This window comes from Sarcophilus harrisii, chromosome 4, assembly GCF_902635505.1.
Source record: "Sarcophilus harrisii chromosome 4, mSarHar1.11, whole genome shotgun sequence".
NCBI lineage: Eukaryota > Metazoa > Chordata > Mammalia > Dasyuromorphia > Dasyuridae > Sarcophilus > Sarcophilus harrisii.
This window is the reverse complement of record NC_045429.1, coordinates 197,234,612-197,257,985: the sequence shown is the minus strand read 5'-3', so window position 1 is coordinate 197,257,985 and position 23,374 is coordinate 197,234,612. Positions and strand designations below refer to the sequence as shown.

The following is a 23,374-nucleotide window of genomic DNA, read 5'->3' as shown; positions in this document are numbered from 1 at the left end:
TTTTAATTTTCTAAAAGAGGAAGGAGGTGAGTATTTCAAACCCAAGAGTTTGATACTGGTTCATAGGAAGATTATAGAATGTATAAAGACACTATGGTGAGTTTTTTAAATGGAAATTAAATATTTACAGGCCAGCAGAACTTCATCCAAATACAAACTTTGCCCAACAAAACTCAAACTTTTTTGAGAGGTTTTCCTATGTTTTGCAAATTAAAAGAATATTTCTGATTCTAGATTTACAGCTCCATCCACTGTCCCATCTAGCTCCCATTCTGACAGTCATCAAACTTCAGAAAAACTTATGAGTCACTCTTGATGATTACCCGACCTCATCTCTCATATCCCATTAGTTTTTAAGTCTTGTAAATTCTGCCATCATAATATTTTTTATTTTCATCCTCTTTTTTTCCACTCTAATTACAATCACTCTAGCTCAGGTTCCCATTATCTCTGGCCTATATATTGCAACAGTCTCTTAATTGATCTATGTGCATTTAGCATCTTCCTTCTTCCAATTCATCTTCTACAGGGCTACCAAAATGATATTCCCATACCATGGATCTGAACCTTGCTTTGCTCCAATGGACCTATTGTTTTTTCTTCTCTCTAAAATAAATAGAAACTCCTGGTGTGACATTGGGTCATTCATAGTCTTGCTCTAAACTATCTTTGTTGGCTGATGAGACATCAGTGCCCCTTACACACAAAATTCCAGCACAATCAGCCTACTTGCTGTTCCTTATGTACTATATTACAGATCCTGCCTCTTTGCTGATAGACTGGCCCTGAAGTGCTTCCCCTCTCCAATTACCTATCTTGGAGCTCCTGACTCTCTTTATGGCTCTCTGATGCTCACCTGGAGAGGACTTTTCTGTTTCTTCCCTTTTGTCAGTGCCCTGATAAAATAAAGTAACTTGTATTTCTTTCCTGTGTATGTTATATCCCTTCAGCAGAATGTAATCTCCTTAGATGGTCTTTTTGGAATCTCTTGTAATCTAATATAATAGTGTCTAGAATAGAGTAGGCATGTAGCAAGTCCTTATTGAATGGCTTATTGAATTTGATATATTGAATTTATACACAATATGGGGTAGTGGATTAGAGGGACGGTTCTGGGATCAAGATTTGGGATCCTGTTTCTGACTTTTAATGACTGTCAGTCATGGGCAAGTCAGTAGACTAGGCATGCCATAAAATTATGTTATACATGGGTTGCTGATCTGAATTACTGAAAGGAATTTCAAAACTAGGAATTATTCACAATGATGAAGAAAGGAAGGGAGGGAAGAAAAAAAACCTGTTTCTTCTTCATTCCTACCCCCAATTTTTGTTCTCTAAGTTTAGATTTTTGTAAACTTAATTTTCTAGGAAGTCACCTGGCATGTAGAATAGATTTCCTGAGGGAAGATATGGACAAAAGTTATACAAGATGGTCAGGGATGAGTAGGGTTCAGTTTGTACCATTAGAGGAAATTCCCTAAGATTCATTTGAATATTTTAGAATTTTCCAAAATAGAATATGTTATACATTTTTCATAATTGCTAATAATTATTACAATTAGGAGAGAATAAAATTTACATTTTTCCTACTTAGAAGGATATACATGCACTTTTATTTATATATAAAATCAATAAGGTTCAGATTTTTTGGTACTATTCTCCCCTTGGCTAGGAATACCTTAGATTGATAACAAATGAGGCAGGATAGTAAATAGACACACACTTTTATTTGAATTATGACTTGTATGATTTTCTGAGAAGAAATGTTTGATCTGGAACATGAGCTGCTTCAGCTCCCTAATTCTTTGTCCTATATCTTCTCCCTGATGTCTCTTGTTTCTTGGAATCCCTGACTATCATGGAATTCCCTATTACATCAAAATTGATGTGAAGGAATGCCTCTATAGGCACAGGTAGGGACAGGTATGGAACGATTCAGTTGACCATTATGGGGAAAATTTGGACGGTGCTTTGGTAACAGTTAAAGACTAAGTCTTTTCTTGCTAAAATCTACTTTGAACCATTGCACACTAAAATAGAAACAGATTGATAAAGAGGGAACACATACGAACACACAGAGAGAGAAAGTGAAAAGATAGGTACAGACCTTCCTGACACAAGTAAAGAGAGTTTATCGATTGGTGTTTTGCCCTGCATGGCATAACAATGTTCCTTCTCCAACGAAACCACTTGGCAACACAAAACAATCTTCCTGAAGACGGGCAATGTAATTCCCAGGGGCTGGAACAGAGAGCTGTAGAGCTCGTGGAATTCTTTGTCAAAGGTGACACTGCGGACTTGGTAAGCCACGTGGACAAACTGCATGAAGCAGATGATGAACAGGATAAAGTTCCAGGAGAATATATCAGCTGCGCAGACATCTACCCAGGCCCAAACTGAAGAGCAGAGGAATCCCAGGCCCAGTAAACTGAATACATACAGGAGCCCGAAGAATCCACTCCCTCCCATGAAGCCAACTATAAATAAAATACTAGCCAGGTGATAAATGGACCCTTCTGCCTCTTGTTTCCAGGCTGTACAGAGTGGATGTTCACCTAGCAAGTTCCACCATATGCTTGCATTTTCTCCCATGGCTGGCTGAGACTGGATTTCTTTTGAAAGTTCTTAAGCGGATAAATGAGTCTTTTGCTGCACCACCCTCAGATCTTGGGCTAACTGGTTCACCAGCCAGGAACATCTCATATCTGGGCTTGCGTGGATGACTTTAGTCTTTATGGAAGTGAAAGCATTCAGGAAACCATCTTAATTTTTGTAGATTCAGCTGACCTCCCATTTTGGATTCAGTCCTTACATGGTATATGGTCTGCCCTGCCAGAGAGAGGAAAAACATCCATTTAACTAAAATTTAAAAAATCAAGAGATATGTTGAAAGAATCATTAAAATAACTTAGACAAGTAAACACTTAGTTGCAAATTAGGATACTAAAAACGCCAATTGTTTGGGGAGTACTTAGGTAATAAGTCTGTTAAAAACTGATTTTTATAATCAGAGGAATAGGGTTAAAAATGGACTTTGTCACATGTGTGATCTTAGTAATATTATTTTACTAATATTTTACCTGGGCCTCAATCAACTCATAAGGGAATTAGACTAGATCATCAATCAGCAAGCATTTATTAGGTCCCCACTATATCCCAGGAACTGTTCTGAAGGGGGGAGAGGAGCAGGAGTTACAGACAAAAGTGAATTTATCTCCTATTGGGGAAGAGAACATGCACACAAGTATCTGGATAACATAGAAAATAAGCACCAAGTTAATTTTGGGGAGCAGATGGTTCATTGGTTGGTTGGTTGTTTTCTTTATTCTTGAAGAGAACCAAAATGACATCATTATGTTGGGGTCAAAGTAGAGTGTGTCCAACTAGGCCTGATCAGACCAATATAAGCTCCAAAGTCTCTACCCACAGGTCAGGAAAAAATAGTCCATATGGACTAGTCATATGGAGTAGCATTTAGGAAGATCAGGAAAAGCTTTGTAAAGGAGGTAGACTTTGAGTTAATCTTTGAAAGAAAATAAGGATTCTAAGGGGCAGAGGTTATGAATTGGTATATTCCAACTTGTGCAAAAGGAGTGATAATGAACTGTGGAATGCCCCATGTGAAAAATAGCAAGGTCAATTTGTTTGGAACATAGAGTACATGGAGGGAACTAATAAGCTATAAACCTGGCAATGCAGACTGTAGCCAGGATGTGAAAGACTTTAAATTCAAAATGGAAATTTGTGTATGATTTTAGAGGTAATAGGGAACTGTTGGAATCTATTGAGCAAGGGAACAATATGGTCAGATCTTTGCTTTAAGAACAACACTGGCAGCTGTGTGGAGTCTGGATTATAGAAGGGAGAAACTAGTTGGTAGGGAGACCACTTAGAAGACTATTGTAATAGTTCACAGGAGAGATGATGAGGTCCCAAGCCTAAGCTAAGATAGAGGCCATGTTAGTAGAGAGAAGGGGACGGATGTGAGAACTGTTGTGGAGGTTGAATGGACAAGACTTACTTAGCATCTGATTGGATATGCAGAGAAAGGCAACTTGAGGAATCCAGGAACACTCCAAAGTTGTGAACCTGGGTAAGTGGAAGGATGATCATATCCTTGACAGAAATAGAGAAGTTCAAAATAAGGGTAGGTTTCGAAGGAAATAATGACCTCTAATATTCATTACAGTTCTTAATCTTGAATTGTTCCATTCTAAGATATGCACAAGAAGTTTAAATAACTTTGCTTTACTAGTAACATTCTATGCTATAAAAGTTTGGTTTTTGAAAATATTTGCTTCAGATTCTACCTTCAAATTTTGTCTTCAATACATGCTAGTTGTGTGAATCTGAGCAAGTAATTTAACCTCTTACTGTTCCCAAGTGACTACTAATTACAGAGTAATTGCTGGATTGCATAAAGTAGCCTCACTGTCCTCCAACCATCCTCTCATTAACAAATCATTGGACTGAAAAATAATCTCAACGTGAGCCAAACTTCAAGAAATTTGAGAAAAAACGATTCCATCTTAGCTTAATGTATTAGAGGTTATTTCAGGGTAAAAGCTGAGTTCATATAGCTAAACAAATGCTATGAATACTCCTGGCTACATGCACTGTATACTGATTTACCAGATGGTCAAAAATGTTACTACCAACACTGCTCTGTTACACATACATTCTCTTCCCTTTAAGCCATATGGTAAAAGAACTCTTATTCTATGTGAGTCACACAGAATGAATTCCCAATGCTGTAGGAACTGAAGGATCCACAGCAATTATCAGAGGCACATAGATGCTCCGGACAATAATGGCATCCACTAGAAAAATGAGCTTGTTTTTTCTCCTGTGATAACAAACTAAAGAAGTGAACTTTGGGGCTATTTTTAGTAATTTTATTTTTAAAACAGTCTATTAGCAGAGCTCTTGTTGATGAGATATCAGGTATCATGGCTTTGTTCCATGGAAAAAGTACAGAGAGAAGCAAAATGACTTGGCCAGAGGGAAAGGAGCACATCATCATCACTGCTACAAATGGAGTTAGAAACCCCTGTCCCTAACTTTTGGTATTGATTCCTTTCTGGAGGAGAAGGATATTTTCTGAAATAAGTTCATAGGGATTGCATGGTCATTTATGATAAAGGCATGACATTCAAGATATGGCAAGAACTAATACAAATATTTAACAGTCATTCCCCAAAGGATAAATAGTTTATTGAACTTGTTCATATGAACAAACACTCCTCCACTGAAGAATTGTACATTCACAACCATTTGAAAGATTGCTCCAAAGTCAATGGTAATAATAAAAATTAAAGTAAATCTGAAGACTTATCCTATGTCCTGTAAATTGGAAGAGATGGCAAAAGATAGAAACAATTCATGTTTTCCCAGCATGAAACTAAGTATGCTGCTGCTTTCTATTGAGCACTATTCTTGGACAATTCATTTAACTTCTCAGAAGCTCAAATTTCTCATCAATAAAATGAGTAAAATGAGGAATTGAGGAAGAAGCAAAGGTTCTTAATATTTTGTGTGTGAGACAAAATATTTTGTCAGTCTGTTGAAGGCTATGGATCTCTCAACAGAATGATGTTTTTAAATAATTGAAGATAATACTAAATTTCAGTTAGAAATTAATTAAAATAAAAATATAATTTTTTCCTATCTAAATTTATGGACTTCCTGTAAATTATATACAGAACTATTGAAAGTCCATGAATGCCAGATTTAAAACTCTAAGAAGCCTTCCAGTACTACATTAGTACAACAGAGTTGATGAAGCTTTGAATTGGTCCACTTATGTTGGCAAAAAATTTGGAACTATATAAGGGGGAAGGGGACTAAAACTATCCTCTTTGACCCAGGGATTGAACTACTGAATACATATTTTAGAGATCAAAAAAAAGAAAGTTCCCAGATACATCAAAAATAATCATAGTAACACTTTTTGTGGAACAAAGAACTAGAAATAAGGTAAAGGCCTAACGAATAGTGGTACATGAATATAAAGGAATATTATTGCACAACAAAAATAACGAACATGAGAAAGTCAGAGAAATATGGAAAGACATGAACTAGCAGAATAAACAGAAACAGCAAAACAGCATACAAAATAAAAATATTTTAAAAATTCGAATGTAAATGTCATAACCAAGCTTGACCATGGAGAAGAGGTAAGAAAGTACATGTTCCTCTTTTGTTGAAGGGGAAGTCTATGGGTATGAAATATAATATATGTAGTCAAATATGTTTGATATGTTGGTTTTTCAGGACAAGTATTTTTGTTTTGCTTTGTTTTGTTTTTAATCTTTGTTACCAGGGAAGTTTTGGATGATTAGAGAAAGGTTTATGGTAGGATTATGGAGTAAGACCAGGAGAACTTCAATGATCAGTTCTCTGCCTTGCAGCTACTATGTGATTGTGAGGTGTAAACTTTGTAGTACTTTCCTATTTAGAAGTTGGAATAATTTTAAATTTAGAGTGATGGATTGTTAGATCTCGAAGGGCTGTTAGAGATCAAGCGTGAACTGGCCAATTCTTCCTTATGCCCCCTTTTCTTTATACATATAGCCACCACTGTATTTAAGTCCTTATTATCTCATATCTAGAGAACAATTCTCAGAGAGCATTTTGGGGACTCACACTGCTACCTGAGACTTTCAGGTGGTCCTAGAGACTCTTTTAGGTGGTCCATGAGGTCAAAACTACTATCATAATAATAATAAAATGTTTTAATGTCTAATGCAATAAATACCTATAAATATAATCGATACAAACAAAGGTTTTTTTTTTGGGGGGGAGATCCTTGATAATTTAAGATATAAAGGGGTCTTAAGATCAAAAAGTTTAAGAACCAGTGGCCTAGACTATTGTAATATATATATATATATATATATATATATATATATATATATTTTTTTTTTTTTGGTTGCTCTCCCTCCTTTAAAGGTCTCTCCACTTGAATCCATTCTCCACAACACTGCAAACATGATTTTCTTAAAATGCAAGTCTGAATTGCATTTTACACAGGTATGTCACATATCAAGCACGAATTACCCCCTTTCTTATTAAAGTCATTGTATCCTTGCTACCTCTAGAATCAAATAAAAACTCCTCTGTTTAACACTAAAAGCTTTTTATATTTGATCTTATTACATAATACACAGTCATTGATGAATACTATGATCCAGCCAAACTATTTTGTTTGTTGTTGTTTAGTCATATCCAAGTCTTTGTGAGGGCAGTTGGGGTTTCTTGTCAAAGATATTAGTGTGATTGGCCATTTCCTTTTCCAGCTCATTTTACAAATGAGTAAGTAAGGAAGACTGGGCTAAGAGACTCGCCCAGTATCACACAGATATTAAGTGTCTGGGGCTGTATTTGAACACATGAAGATGAGTCTTCCTGATTACAATCCCAGGGCTCTATCCACCTGTCCAGTGTGCCATACTGCCAAACCATATTTCTTGCTATTCTGTTTTAACACTCATTTATCTCTGCACCATTTCATGTCTTCAAACTTTCCCTTCCCTTTGCTTCTTTCTCTTTGCTTCTTAGAATTCCTGGTTTTGTTCAAGATTCAGCATTAGAGCAATCTTTTATTTTAGATTCTTCCTGGTTTTTCAGCTGTCAGTGTCATCCATGAAACTAAGATGATTTTATTTCTGCTTTGTATATACTTTTTATATGTACATATACTTGTATATATGTGTATAGATAAATGCTTATTATCTCCTCCATTAGAATATTGTGGTCAGGGACCACAATAGTGTTTATATTTCTAAGCATAGGCTTGGTCCATCACAGCCATTTGCTAATATTTGTGGATTAATTGTCTAGAAGAATAATTTTCTAGAAGATTCATTTTCTGGAAGAAGAAAACCAGAAAACTGAAATAATATATCCAAGATCACAGATGATATGTAAATAATTGAGTTGAAATTTGAACTGTGAATCCAGTGTTCTTTATCCTAGATTAACCTCTTGCCTGGTCAGGTAATTAGCATCATAAAGGGGGGGGGGATGACTCATTATTTTAATTGGAACTGGAAGAGGATCCCATCAGACACCAAGTACTGAGGGCTTTACTCCTATGATTTCCCTTAAAAATCATGCCATCTTTCACATTGCTACTGTCACCACCTGAGTTTAGGCTCCCAGTGCTGGACCAGGACAATTCCTTTCCATTTCCCTACCATGCAGCCTCTTTTGTATCCAATCCATCATATTTGTGAATCAATCTTCCTAATGCTCAAGTCTAATTACATTATTCTACTTCTCAAAAATTTAACAAACAGTCCCTAGTGCTTCCTGAATAAAATCCAGCTTTCTCTGTCTGTCACTTAAAAATCTTTACAATTAAGCTCCAATCTCCCTTTCCTATACCCTCTACTCTAACCTACTTGGGGTCCCTAAATTTGTGCGTTCACTTTCCAGCATCTGAGTCCCTTCCTACTTCATTCTCTTTTCCAGGAATACTTTTCCTAACTAACTTCCATTTCCTTCAGTTGAAATTTTACCCATATTTCTATGCCGACTTTATCCAGGATAGCTTCTTATGACAATTATTCCAGACTCTGCTGAATTTTTTAGCATTTTAATTGTGTTGAATTCATTTAATTGTGTTGTTTTCAATTGTATCATCCTTTGTGACCTCATTTGGGGATTACTTGGCAAAGATACTAGAGTGTTTGACACTAAGGAAGTGGTTTGCAGTTCACTTTACAGATAAGGACACTGAGGCAAACAAAGGACTTGCTCATGGCCACACAGCTAGTAAGTATCTGAGACCAAATTTGAATTTTCTTGATTTTAGGCCTGGCACTCTATCTGCTGCACCATCTTAATTGCATTTCATGTGTATTCATCTTCTTCTTTGTATTATAGTTATTTGTCATAGAGAACCAATTATTCACCCCAATCACCCACAAAATTGCAAACTCGTTATATAGAGGGACCATCCTAATTTTGAAAAAAAAATTAGTCCTATATATAGATCCCTAGCACATGATAAGCATGTGATAATTAAAATTTAGTGAATTGAATGGAATCATTTAACTCCCTGGGAAAGTCACTAACTTTCTGCCTCAGTTTCCTCATTTGTAAAATGGGAATAATAACACATACCTAAAAAGCAATATATATATACAAACAAAAAATAGTTCCTGCTTTAGAGGAGCTCATTGTTTAGTGGGAAAGAAAAGTTGTAAACAACTCTGTACAAACGATATAGAAAATCTTAAAGGGAAGACATTAAAGTAAAGGGAGGACTGGGAAAAGCTTTTGTTTTTTTTTACAGGAAGTAGCACCTTGGCCAAGATTGAAGAAAGCCTGAGAAAGATGAAGATAAGGAAGGAAAAGGTTCCAGGACTGAAGAAAGCTTCTCTAGAAAACTTTTCCCAAATGCCAATTCAAATCTGAATATTATTTAAGATAACATAAATTCCATAAAATCAATGAAATATAGAGCAAAATAGGCCAAGATGGCTACCAGCCATATTGTAGTATTAAAACGAAAAGCTCCACTGAGCCAATAAATAAATGATGGAATTATGATCCATAAAATCAATACAAAAGATTTATTATGGTGTTTTGCCATTCCCATGCCACAAGAAGTCAGAGAAGTGTTCAAACATTTCTCTTGGTTGTGGGGAGAAGGAAGGCACAGGAATCCTGTACATCTATTATAGAGATAGTTACAAGGCATTCTGCACAAGATACAGTCTTCTAAATACTATTTACAAAGACAAGTGGTTAGCAAATTAAAAAATAAAACAAAACTTTTTTAGTTGAATGTCTATACTATTTTGTCTTATTAGAAACAAAGTAGATGTCCATCATTTGGGGAATGACTAAACAAGTTGTTTTACATGATTGTAATAGAACATTAGTGTACTGTATGAAATGATGAATATAATAAATATGGAAAAACATGGGAAAATTAATATGAACTGATACAAAAAGGAATAGGAAGAGTCAGGGAAATAATATACACAATAACTGCAACAATATAAATGCAAAAACCAATAATGACAAAAATAAAAGCTTGATACAGTAAAATTATAATGACAAACCTTGGTCCTAAAGAAGGCATATAATAAGACGTTTTCTTCTTTTCTAGAGATATCAGACTTCTTAGATGTATTGTTTAATTATGTTAAACTTTGCCCCCATCTTTTTTATTCTTTGTTATGAGGAAAGGCTTTAGAAGGAAGGAGAAAAAGGAAGAAAATGTGATTGGGAAAAAAATTAAATGCTTTGTACAATACTGGATTTATGGGGACCTTGTTGTCTTCCTATAACCCTGAATTCCCAAGTTAAAGTATTAATTTAGTTGGAATCAATGATTCTAGACAGCATGTATTATTGAACTAGTTTTTGGTTGCTAGGCAATCCAGAAGAACATAATTATGCCAATATTTTACTCATTAAATTGGTATCAGTTTCAGTATTCACTCCAGATATCAAATTATCATGTTTGTAATTGGTTTCCTCTTTTTCCAGATTGTAGGTAAACTAGAACCTATATGCCGTCGCTACTTCTAGTTACTTTTAACCTACTTGCTTGCATTGTGATCACAGGCAAGTCAATGATCTCAGTTTCCCAATTTATAAATTGCGGATAATAATTATTTCCTCTTCCTACCTCGCAGAGTTGTTGTAAAGATCAAATTTGATAATGTTCATTAAAATGCCTTGGAGTAAAATATTATATAAAATGTGAAGCATCTTTACTTCATGTTAATAATTTTAATGTAAAACTATAAATGTTCACATGGTTACATGCTCCAAATCACTAATGACTAAGAGCAATGTAAATTACAACAGTGAGGTTTTACTTTACAACCTGAAAATGGGCAGATGTGACAAAAAATATAAATAACCAATATTGGAGGGGGTATGGGAAAACAGTATTCCATAAAATTTCTATTGGAACTATGAATCAATCTAATCTTTGTGAAATTCAATTTGGAATTATGTAAGGAAAATTATGATGCAGTGTTCTACTACTGGTGGAAAGAAAGAAAGAAAGAAAAGGGAAAAAAGAAGGAAGAAAGAAGGAAGGAAGGAGGGAGGAAAGGAAGGAAGAAAGGAAGGAAGAAAGAAAGGAAGGAAGGAAGGAAGGAAGGAAGGAAGGAAGGAAGGAAGGAAGGAAGGAAGGAAGGAAGGAAAGAAAGAAAGAAGGAAGAACTCACTGTATGGAAACATTTGTTGCAGTAGTCTGGTAGTAAGGAATTGTAAAGAAAATGGGTGTCCGTCTATTGGCACATGAACTAAAAAACTCATGTAAAATTAATGAAATCTTATTGAGCTTTAAGAAATTATTAATATGGGGAAGTCAGAGAAATATGGGAAGATTTGTACGAAACAAGGAGAATCAAAAAGAATAATATATATAATGACTGTAAAAATAGAAATCAAAAGATTATTAAATGAAGTCAAACTCAAATGTTAATTTGTTCCAGAGAATAGCAAATGAATTCTGTCCATCTTTCCTAGCAAAGATATTGGAAAGAATGTAATGTGATAAGAACATTGCCTCTGGGAGTTGTTCTTAAGTTGGAAGTCTTAGGCAGGTCACATTACTTTTCTGGGCCTCAGTTTCCATACCTACAGAAGGGCAGCATTGGTCCAGATGGTCTTTTTGATCCGAATCCATGAACTATTACATGTATTTTTTTAAATCACAAAATTAAGTGTTTTTGCCTAATGATATAAAAGAAAGATTCATGGACCAGGATGGTATCATGTATTATTTCCAGAAATAAATGTGATTAAAAGGCATTAATAGCATTTTGAAAAATATTTATTGACCACCAATATATGTGTCAATGGATTTAGTCATCTATATGTAACATATTTCAATAGCATCTTTCTATAGAGGCTAGAAGTATTGTTAAGAGCCAAAGGGAATATTGTGCAAAAAGTAATATTGATACTGGGTTTGTAAGAAACTGTTCATGGAGATGGCTTTGAAAAAGCCAAAGATACTGGCTTTTTTGGTTTATTGATTGATTGATTGATTTTTTGTCATGGTCAGAAAGAAGGCAGAGAAGAAAGAGATAAAGATCTGAGAGGCCTTCTTTCTTGATTGCGCCATTTTAATCTTTTGGGTGTGAAAAGGATGAAGAATATTCTTTTGAAAAACATTTATTTGTCCTCACTATTTTCTCAGAAGTGAAATCACATGCTAGGTAGCATATTAGATAAGTCTTTCAGCCATGAAGATCTGAGTTCCAATCCAGCCTCAAATGCTTACTAGCTGTATGATATGGAGGAAATTATTTAACCTGTTTATCTCGGTTTTCACAGTTATAAAATGAGGAAAAGAAATCATTTATCTCCCAGAGCTGTTAGAAGTATCAAAGTAGATAATATTTGTTAAGCACTTACCAAGGGCTTGTTTCCTTCCTTCCTGCTATTAACCTGAAGGTTTGAAGTGATCCTGATGGTGATCATTCTCACAACTAAAATATTATAAATAATTACCTACATCTTTGTGCTACTCATTTCCTCACTAAAAATTATATGTCCAATAAATTTAATATTTATTTATTATTAGAGATCAAAGGATTTATTATATAGAAGAAGAATAATGATTACTATTGGGAAAGAAAGTTTCTTTAGTTTGTTAATTAATATTTGATCAACTGGTAGGAGCTCTGAATTCAGTTGATTAAGAAATTTTAAAACTTAATTAGTAAAAAATATTTAAACATATATCTGAATTGTTCTAGAGATTGGAATGATTAAATATGATTGAAAATTAATTAACTGATAAAATTAAATATGAGAATGAGTCAAATGATATGGGAGATACCAAGATCTTTGTGAAATAAAAGGCATAAAAAAGACAATCGTTATTACCAGGGAACTTAGAATGTATACAAGGAACAAACATAAGCAAACAATAAGAATCTTTTCTTCTTTTAAGATTCCTACCTGTTTCTTCCTTTTCAATAGCTTGAAGGGCCAATGGAAATCTGATCCAACATCATCAATTTACAGATGGAGGAACTGAAACCCAGAGAAGAAATGAATCACTAAAGTTCACACATCTAATAATTGGCAAGGCCAGAATTTACATTAAGGCCTTCTGATCCCATATCTATTCATTTTTGACATCAACCCTGTATTTCCTTTTCTATTTAGTCAAAGAAAATTGGTTCTACTTCTGGTAGTGTTGTCTAGTTTATGTTTATATTTGCCAATGTACTAAAGGTGCATGAAGTAGCACCAGGGCCAATAGAAATGTTAAGATGCCCTTATGTCCATTTTTACTCTCATTATGGGAGATTTTATCATATATTGGGCTCATACAGAATGTGATTTATATACTAGATCTTGTAAAATCATCAATATTACCAATATTTTGTTTTATTTAATTTCTCACTTAAAAAAAAAGGATTTTATGCTATACTGAAATCTTACAGAATGAATGGGACACCACCTTACTTATTCATTGTGACTACTATAGCCCACCAATAGCTATAACATATATTAAGAGCAATGGGGGAAAATTTTTCCTTTTGTATCAAATTGGAAGCAAAATCATACACCATAGAGCTAAGATAGGAATGGACGATAAAAGCCATATAGCCTACATGGTTTATTTTACAGATGAGGAAACTGAGGCCTAGAAAATAAATGACTTGCCCATGGTTTAACAGGTAACAAAAAGAAAGAGACTGAATTCAAACTCAAAATCTGTAACTGTAACTCCAAGTTCAGGGTTTTCTCTACCACACCACACTGTCTCCAAAAATAAAAATAAATAATTACTTCCTAGCAATCTCATATCTTACCTTAAAGAACTCAAAAATAATTTATAATCTAAGCATTTAAAAATTATCTAATTGGGAAAGGTTTCTATTGGTTTCATTTATCACCAGCTAAAAAACAGCAACCATAATATGTTAATATGATTATAATATATCATTAGTTGATATTTATATACGATATTAAGGTTTACAAGTATTTTACCTAAATTATCTCACCTGAAGCTCATAACCACTGTAGAATTAATGCAATCTCTTTTTTATAGATGATGAAACTGAGTCTCAGAGAGTTTAAGCGATGGTTATACTATTGGTAAACATCAAGTGGGAGCAACAAAGTGAGACATATTCCTTAATTCAAATCTGTCCTCAAACACTTACTAGCTGTGTGATTTACCCCTGCTTGCCTCAGTTCTCTCATCTGGAAAATGATCTGGAGAAGGAAATATCAAGCTACTTTAGTATCTTTGCCAAGGAAATCCCAAAAGGGATCACGGAGAGCCAGACATGATTGAAATGACTGAGAAACAAAAAAAATTGAGGTTGGTGCTTAAACCCAGTTTTCCTGACTCCTGCTGTATTTAATGAATGGTAAACAATCATAGGAATTTGTATTTTTATTCCTTCTTAAATTCATGTCAATGATAGGAGAAATGATGGCCAGAGGAACTCTTAGCAGAGTTAGATTTCTAAACAAAATCTATAGATTGTTTACTGTGTACTTTGTTGTCTCTATTCCTCCTCCTCCATCCCTCAGCCCTTTGCAATCTATGCTCAGCCCTTTACAATTTGGCTTTCCAAGAGATAATATTCTCTTTAAAGTTATCAATGGAGAAAAATGGTTATTAAATAACAAATTATTGGAGAGATCTTTGATCTTTACCAAAAATTTACCACATCTAGACTATCTTATCTAAATGGAGTTATTGCCCCTACAATTAGAAAACCTTACAAAGAATTTAATCTAAGATGAATTCTGGCTCACTATTTTCCACCCAGACAGGGTTGAGCAGGATGGAACAGGGTAGTAAATCCTTTGCCTATATTGTCCAAAGCAGGGGCTGATTTGGAAGTAAATGATATAATCAGTCACATCCCTCAGTCTTTCATTGGAATAGATTCGCCTATCATTACAATATTCATTTTTTCATTAATAAGTAACCAATAAGAATTGTCATCATTAAAAACAACCATTCTTCCAAGGGCATATGCGTTGAGTGGGTTCCTTGAAGAGTCTTTGACATCCAAGAATGCCATTAACCCTTTTTATTAATTATATACTAGAATGATTAATAAAATGATTACACAAAAATTGTCTCAAAAATTTTAAATGTCACACAATGATCTCTTAATTGGCAAAGCTGATGGCCTTTTCTCAGTCCTTACTATTTTTAAGATTTAATATATTTGACACTATTTACCACTTGCTAATCTCAGACATTCTTTGCTCTCTCAGTTTTCATGATCTTGTTCTCTCTTCATTCTTTTTTTATCTGTCTGACCATTCCTTTGTTTACTTTGCTGGTCATTAACATCATGATGTCCTTTATTGTGAGTATTCTTCAGTGTTTAGTTGTCAATCCTCTTTTCTTCTTCCTGTATATTGTCTCTTGATACCTTGTCAGTGTCCATGAATTTAATTCTCATATTTTTGTTGATGACTTGGAGATGTATACATTTCTCTCTATCTCTATGTGTTTATCTTTATCCATATATATGTACATGTATATACATACACAGATCACATACATGTGTATATACATGTATGTATATATTTATGCATATATTTGTCTGATTATATTTGTGTATGTGAATGTTTCACCATAATTTCTCTCATGCTAGTAAGAGTACCAGAGGACTTTCCTTTTCTTCTTTTTTTTTTTTTTTTTGAAGAAGATAATCAAAAGTTCTCTCTCACTAAACATCTTCCGGAAGTGACTTTCAGAGCTTGAAAGTTTCACCAGTGAAGTCAAGGATTCAGAACATCCCACCAAGTTAGAAAGATTTCATATAAAACATGACTTAATGGAAAGAGCAGTGGATTTTAAGTCAGGCATCTTGGGTTCAAATCTTGACTGTTTTGCTTACTAGTTACGTGACTTTGGGCAAAGGATTTAACTTTTGCAAGTCTCAGTTAAAATCTGTAAAATGGAGTTAAAAATACATCTATTACCTGCCTCATAGGATTGTTGTTTTGTAAATCTTAAAACACTAAAGAAATATTAATTGTAATGTGAGAATGTCATGGTGATGGTATATATCATACAATTGTCATTTAAAGACCAGCATAGGTAATCCAAAGAAGAATAATCACAAGAAAGCTGTTCATTTTTTAGTCACAGAAATTCTTATAAATCTTTCTGAACGTTTTTTCCTTCTATTCACACTGATCAAGAAGGAAAAGAGGGGTTCTAATCTGTATCAGAAGAGGAAATAAACAATTAAATAAGAGATTTTTCAAAGCATTAAAACAGAACACACATGGACACACATACACAAATCTCACATGCATCATACTTTGAAATAATTGCACAATTGCCTTATAAAATTGAACAATGAAAATGTGTCCAGGTCCAAAAAGGCCCACAATGTCCTGACTACAAAAACACTATATTAACAATACTCATCACACTCAACCTTTGCTTCCAATCCTCATAAAAACACAGCAAGGTAAAAAATATCAATATTATTACCTCCACTTTGTATATAAAGAAACTGAAGTCCAGAGAGATTAACAAATTTTCTCAACAAAATAGAGAACAGTTCGAAAGCTAGAAAGATTAAAACAGTGGAAGTTCATTGCGTTTATGGTCAGATATCTTGGATTTGAATTTTGACTTTACCACTAACTTCTTATATGATTCCTGAATCAATTATCTCATTTTTCTGAGCTTCAGCCCCTTCTGGCTCTGAATTTATGCTCCTATGATCATTTGATTCTAGAAATCATTTAAACATAATATACAATTTTTAAAATGTCCACTTATCCCACCCTTTGTTATAGATGGCACCAATATGGCTGAGATTCAAATTCCACGTGGTTTATTTCTGGCATCCTTCTTGGAGTCTGGTCTAATGAAAAGAGTACTAGATTTAGATTTAGATAATTTTAATTCAAGTCCCAGCTCTGACAATGACAACAACAACAACAACTAAAATTTATGTAGCTCTTTAAGGTTTTCCAAAATATGTTTATATATATATATATATATATATATATATATATATAAATATTATCTCACTTCATCCTATGTGGCAAATGTTCTATTTATAAGGAGAGGAAACTAAGACTGAGAGAAAAAAATAAGTGACTTGTTCAGGTCACTAGTAAGCAGCTAGTTCAAACTCAGGTCGCTAGGATACCAAGTACATGCTCCATCTATTTGAAGCCTGTAAAAAAACTCCCAAAAGCAAACAATAATTTTCAGTTTCATGTGCAATCATCTTTTTAAAAATTGTATGTTATGGAAATGCTTATTTTACTTAATAAATTAAAATAAAATAAAAATATCTAGTAAATATTTAACAAAACAATAAATAAAAATACCATACAACACAGATGATCATGATTTTTTGTTTTTCTAAGTCAATATAGCTGTAAGGATCTCTTTGGATTTGAGTATGACTCCACTGCAGGGCACCATTTAATGCCTGAGTAATAAACTTCAAGTCTTAATTTCATCATGTATTAAAGCCAATAATAATGTCCATTATAGTTATCTCACAAAGTTTCCAAAAAGAACAACACATTTGCTAAGTCAAAGAACAATTCAAAAACGTGAACTACTAGTGTAATTAAGTCCAACTCATTTGACAGATGAGTAAACAGATGCCAAGAGAGATGAGCTGTATAAGAAATGATGATCAGTCTGATTTCAGAAAAGCCTGTAAAGACTTAGATGAACTGATGCTGAGTTCAGTAAGCAGAACCAAGAGAACATTGTACACAGTAACAAGATTATGTGATAATCAGTGGTGATAGACTTGGCTCTTTTCAACAATGAGGTGATTCAAGGCAATTCCAATAAATTTATGATGAAAAGTACCATCCACATCCAGAGAGAGAACTATGGAGACTGAATGGGGATCAAAGCATAGTATTTTCACCTTTTTGTATTATTTTTGTTTGCTTGTTTTTTTCTTTGGATTTTTTTTCCACAGTATCATGAATATAGAAATATGTTTAGAAGAGCTACATATGTTTAATTTATATCAGATTGCTTGCTCTCTTGAGGATTGGGGAAAAGAGGGAGAAAACACAAGGTTTTGTAAAGGTGAATGTTGAAAATTATCTTTGCATGAATTTGGGGAAAAACTATTAAAATAAGAGAGAGAGAGAGAGAGAAAGAGAGAGAGAGAGAGAGAGAGAGAGAGAGAGACAGAGACAGAGAGACAGAGAGACAGAGACAGAGAAATGAGCTGTGTGGTTCAAAGATACATAATATATGGCATAGCTGGAGCTAAAATTTAAATCTTCTGATCCTCAATCTAGTGTTTTTCTCCAAAACATAGACTCTCTCATGAATTAATATGCTAACAACTGGAGACAAAAGAGTCTCAGCATTGTCAAAAATGTTCTAAACCTATGTTTGAATCATTTCATCATGAGCATCCTCTGAAGGATGTCGATCAATTCAGGGTATTTGAATTGTTTGTCTCCTTGTCTTAGAGTTACACATGCCTACCCAGCTTCAGCTCTGAGTAACCCCATTAGCCAAATTATCTGCTCTTATTCATAATTAATCAACAATTAATTAACAATCAAGAAAAATTTACCATTTACATAGCTGTGTTTCAGGGATTATGCTACTCAATGGTTACAAAGAAACAACAAAAACCATTTATACTTATAGGCTTTGGAAGCTTATGTTCTAATTGGGGAAACAATATAAAAATCAGTACATACAAAATAATTGGTGAGTAGATGAAAAATAATTTTGAGGGTATGATACTAATAACTACAAAAATAGACTATTTTGGTATTTATTTAATTGAATCTCAAATGCATCTTCATTATTATGAGGCTATCCTTTTATGTTTTTCCTCTTAGTCATTGTCTATCCACTTCAGATAGCAAATTATTCCAAACCTTTTCTTGTCCCCAAATTCTTTTTCCTTTCAAGTTCAGACTCCTAGAAAAAGATATCTACAATTCATTGCTCTGATATCTAGACCTTCTCTGATTTATCAAGTTCTTATACTCTGACTTTTGATCTCTTTAGCAACTCAATTGTTGCATCTCTTGTTCTTCTTTGTCCTTATTCTAACTTCTTTAGCCTGTAATGCTATTGACTATTCCCTCCTGAATACTCTTATTCCTTGGCTTCTTTATCATTGCTCTTCTTTGGTTCCCCTCTTCTTTTATAAGGGTTGTTGTGAGAATCAAATGCAAATTTGTGCAAGGTGCTTTGCAAACCTTTGAATTCTATATAACAGTTATTTCTTATTGTTGTTATTGTTAAGTGTATTGGCACAGTAGCTAGCATCAGGAAGACCTGAGTTCCAAAATAGTTTCAAATACTTAACTAGCTGTGTGACTCTAAGGAAATCACTTAACCTCTCTTGGGACTGTTGAGAAGATAAATTAGGAAAAATAGTAAAGTGCTTAGTGTCATACCTGGCATACATAGTAAGCACTATGTAAATATTAGGTATTATTATCTCTAATCTCTCTAACTATTCCTTAATTTGCTTATTGAATAATTTTCTCTTTTAGTTCATCAAATAAATATATATATGTCCCTGAAAAATATTCAGTAGTACCTTACTGCTTCTAAGATACAAACTCTTTTGGTTGGTATTTGTAACTTTCCATAATCTGATTTCTACTTCCCTTTCCAGATTAAGTGCATCTTTTTGCTTTCATACACACACTATATTTTGGCCAAAGTAGCATTCCTTTAACTTCACATTCAAAACTTCTAATTCTTATAAGTATTAGGTAGATGTTTTAAGAGGATAAAATAAGAAGCTTCGGATTTAGTAGCCCCTGAGTTTATCAAAAATACTGCATTTCAAATAACAACAAAAAAAAAAAAGATAATTGCTTCAATAGATTTGGAATAAAGCTATTATTGTAAATCCAAAATATTATCTGAAGTCTCATCCCAAGTTTAAGTATATGAATAAAAATGTAATTCTTTCTTTACTATTTTTACTTATTATCTACAGATTTGGAAAATTAGATTTCAAAAGCACCAAGTTTGCATTCTAATATAATACTTCTCTCTCCCATAAAAAAGCCTACATATGTGTTGTTTCTTACCTGTATAAAAAAATTGTGTTATGTACTCAGCTATATACTGGGAAAATTAATGGTCATATCTCCTTTAAGGCATATTGAATTTGTTAGTCATTCAAAATTTAGGCAAAATCTACAAGACCAAGGAATCTTCAGATTTCAAATAGGATAGGTTTTACATACTTAATCAGAAGGCAGTCATATAGCCTTCTGTCCTCATCAACTCACATCTGTTAACTCAATGAATAATTTAGTTTCACAACTTTATCTATTCTCTATCTCTTTTACATTAGCAATGGATTTGATACAATATAAATGCTCAGCATGTAAGGACATAACTAGGAAGTATTAGGTCTAAATCAGCAGCAGATTTGTTTAATCATAATAATGAAACTAAAGTTTTAAAAAATTGTGATTTTCCTTTTGAAGCATTTTTCTATTCGTTTCTTGAAAAGAAATGGGAGAAGGGAAGTTGAGAGAAGGAAATCTTAATTTTTTTCTATTTTCTATCTTAATTTCTATAATAATATATGCCCATGATATTCACTGATAGTGACAAAATCTAAATTCTGAAGTTTTCTCTATTTTTTAAAAGAATCAATCTCAAAAATTTTGCAAAGGCTGCCTTAAAATTTAATTTCATTTAATAATCACAGATAGTGCTCCTATTGCCATACTCATATATGAAGACTGTTTCATAAACAAGTCTGGCCTTTAGTTTCAGTCTTCTAAGGCCTTCTTTTTGACCAAGTATCACTAAAAAGATGTGCCAAACTTATTAGTCAGTTCTGTGGTACAAAGTCTGAATTCCAGTTTCTGGTGACACATTTTTAAATTTAACAACATAGAATGTCACCATTTAAAAGTTGAGTTTGTTCTATGATTCAGATATTATAAGAGATTTGTGTAATTAAAGAAATCCAACTGCTTACCAAATGTCTGAAGGCTTAAATGCACACAGATTTAGAAAGCAGGTAATACCTTAAATGAAATTGAATTTTAGAAAATGCTGTCTTGAAGATACCCTAATATTGTTGAATACTGGCACCAGAAGGAATCTTAAGAATAATTTGATCTAATGTTTTCATTTTATAAGTCAGGAAACTGAAGCCCATAGAGGTGATTTGATTAGTCTTGTTCATGTTTTCAACTGAGCATTCTTGTTTAGTTATTACCAAAAAGAACAATTTCAAATAATATAATATTTTATACAAATATCCTTAGAGATTAAAAATATGAATGACTGACTATAATTTATGCTTACCCTGAAGTTTCAAAATACTTAAAATATAATGGTTAACATTTTTTTAATCACTTAATGTGCCTGTTTGGTGGAAAGATTTTGAATTTGTTTCCAAAGTTGTTGAATTCCTCTTTGCTGAAAAAATTCCTACCATCTGTATCTTATTAATTTTCGATTTGTGTTTTCAATCAATATAGGGACCAGGAATCACTAAAGTTTGGTGGAACCTTTAAGATCATCTAGTTCAGTTGTGTTATATTTTATAAATGAAGAAAGAAGAATAGAGAAATGAAATAACTTGACCATAGTCCCACCAAGGACTCTTCTCTTAAAACTTTGACCTGCTTACAAAAAAGAAGAAAGAAAGAAAGGAAGGAAGGAAGGAAGGAAGGAAGAAATGAAGGAAGGAAGGAAGGAAGGAAGGAAGGAAGGAAGGGAAGGAAGGAAGGAAGGAAAGAAGGAAGGAGGGATGAAGGAAAAAAGAGAAAAATGGAAGAAGGAACAAAGAAAAAAGAAAGGAAGGAAAAAAGCAAAGAAAGGAGGAAGAAATGAAAGAAGAAAAGAAGGAAGGCTAGGAGGGAAGGAGGAAGGAAAGAAACTCCAGAAGGAGTGACAGTAACCTTCCTCTGAAATATAAAGCAGGCTTGGAAAGCATTTGAAAACTCCTTGCATAGAATATGAATGGGAAGCATTAAGAATCATTTTGTTGTCTCCCCTGCTCCCCCCAACCATATTCGTCTATAGGACAAGTGAAAGAAGATGGAGATGGATAGCTAGATGTGGCAATTCTCCCAAGTCGGTGTGCAATTGAAGACTAGGGGAGCCAATCCTGTTCCCTCTAGGGTCCAGTGCAGGAGACTGACAGCAACTAAAAACACAGACGCCTATGAGAATCTAAGAGAGAGCTCTTTTTTCCCCTACTATATTCCTCCCCAAATCTCTTAAGAGATCCCTTAGGACACGGAATAGGTAGGATTGACAGGCAAAACGAAAAGAGGAGCAAGGCAACAGAAAAAGTAGTGTGGAGAAGTGGGGTAGGAGAAAGGGCAAAACGTGGGAAGGAAATGGGAATTTGGGAAGCAGCCAAGGAAAATGACAGTGCCAGTAACCGACCTGGGGCAAGAGAGGAGGAATATGAGTAGCGGCAGAGCACAGAGAAGAAGCAGAGATGGGGTTGGAGAGCTCCGGGAAAGTTGCTCCAAAGCCCGGGGTGCCTCCAACTTTCGCTTCCATTTTTAGCCCCGCGAGGTGTCAGGCTGTAAGTCGACACCCGAGCAGGAGGCGTCTGCAGAGCCAGCAGCTCCTCTCCCAACTCCTTCTTACCTTTTTGTTTCGCTCCGCACAAGCTCCAGGGTTGCATGACAAAAGTTTCAAATCCTAGCCGGACTCTAGCTGGGAGGCTGAGAGGCTGGGAGGCTAGAGCTGACCGGACAGCTCCGGCTCCCCTTCTTATTCAGGGTGGGTGCCGGCAGCTCCGACCCCAACGGGTCAGCTCCGCGCCCCTGCGCTCAGCCCCCAGCTCCAGGCGGGCCCGGCGCCGGGCCGCGGCAGCTTGGACTAAAATAGGCAGGGCAGCGGGGAGGAGGCGGCGGTGCCCGGGCATCGGCTGCCACGGCGCACGCGCCCCCCAGATGCGGCTGCAGCTGTAGCTGCAGCAGCGCTTGGCAGGCGGAGACACTGAGACCAGCTGTGGTGGGGTGGGGGCAGCTGGAGCCACATCTGGGAGGAACCCGTGGGGTCAGAGCCAAGAAAGTGGCGACGAACACCCAACTGGATAACAGTAGGCGCTCGGGAGAAGAACGGAGATGACAGTTTGAAAACTTTGATAAACTCCAATTACTCTTAATGAATACATTAGGGCTTGAATATTTCGTACCCACGACTAATAACATTTCACATTACAGAATATTCTCCATATATCTTAAAATTCACATTTTAATCTCCCCCACTTGGCATTACACATTTGTTTTAAGAGAGAAGCTCTAGGGGTGCTGTTCAGTTTCTCACCTTGTAGGATTATGAACTTAGAGCTGAAAGGAACTGACATTATTCAATACTCAGATTTTACCCACTGGAAACTCAGGTTCACGAAGAGGAAGTGGCTTATCT

At 34.7% G+C, this 23,374-nt stretch overlaps 1 protein-coding gene across 5 annotated transcripts in view; it reads right to left on the bottom strand.

Moving 5' to 3' along the window:
• The window catches only part of POPDC3 (popeye domain containing 3), a 28,607-nt gene extending 5,760 nt beyond the window's left edge, over positions 1 to 22,847 (bottom strand). Inside the window, exons 1-5 of one of the 5 annotated variants that reach the window (XM_031964474.1) lie at positions 22,589 to 22,847; positions 12,946 to 13,020; positions 10,077 to 10,204; positions 4,022 to 4,116; positions 2,108 to 2,829 (exon numbers count right to left, since the gene is read on the bottom strand). In XM_031964474.1, the coding sequence (XP_031820334.1) occupies positions 2,108 to 2,592 (485 nt within the window). In that variant the 5' untranslated portion in view covers positions 2,593 to 2,829; positions 4,022 to 4,116; positions 10,077 to 10,204; positions 12,946 to 13,020; positions 22,589 to 22,847. The remainder of the gene's footprint in view (positions 1 to 2,107; positions 2,830 to 4,021; positions 4,117 to 10,076; positions 10,205 to 12,945; positions 13,021 to 22,588) is intronic. The other 4 variants (XM_031964473.1, XM_031964476.1, XM_031964475.1 and 1 more) reach the window with 4 other exon arrangements.
• Between the last annotated feature and the right edge of the window lie 527 nt (positions 22,848 to 23,374).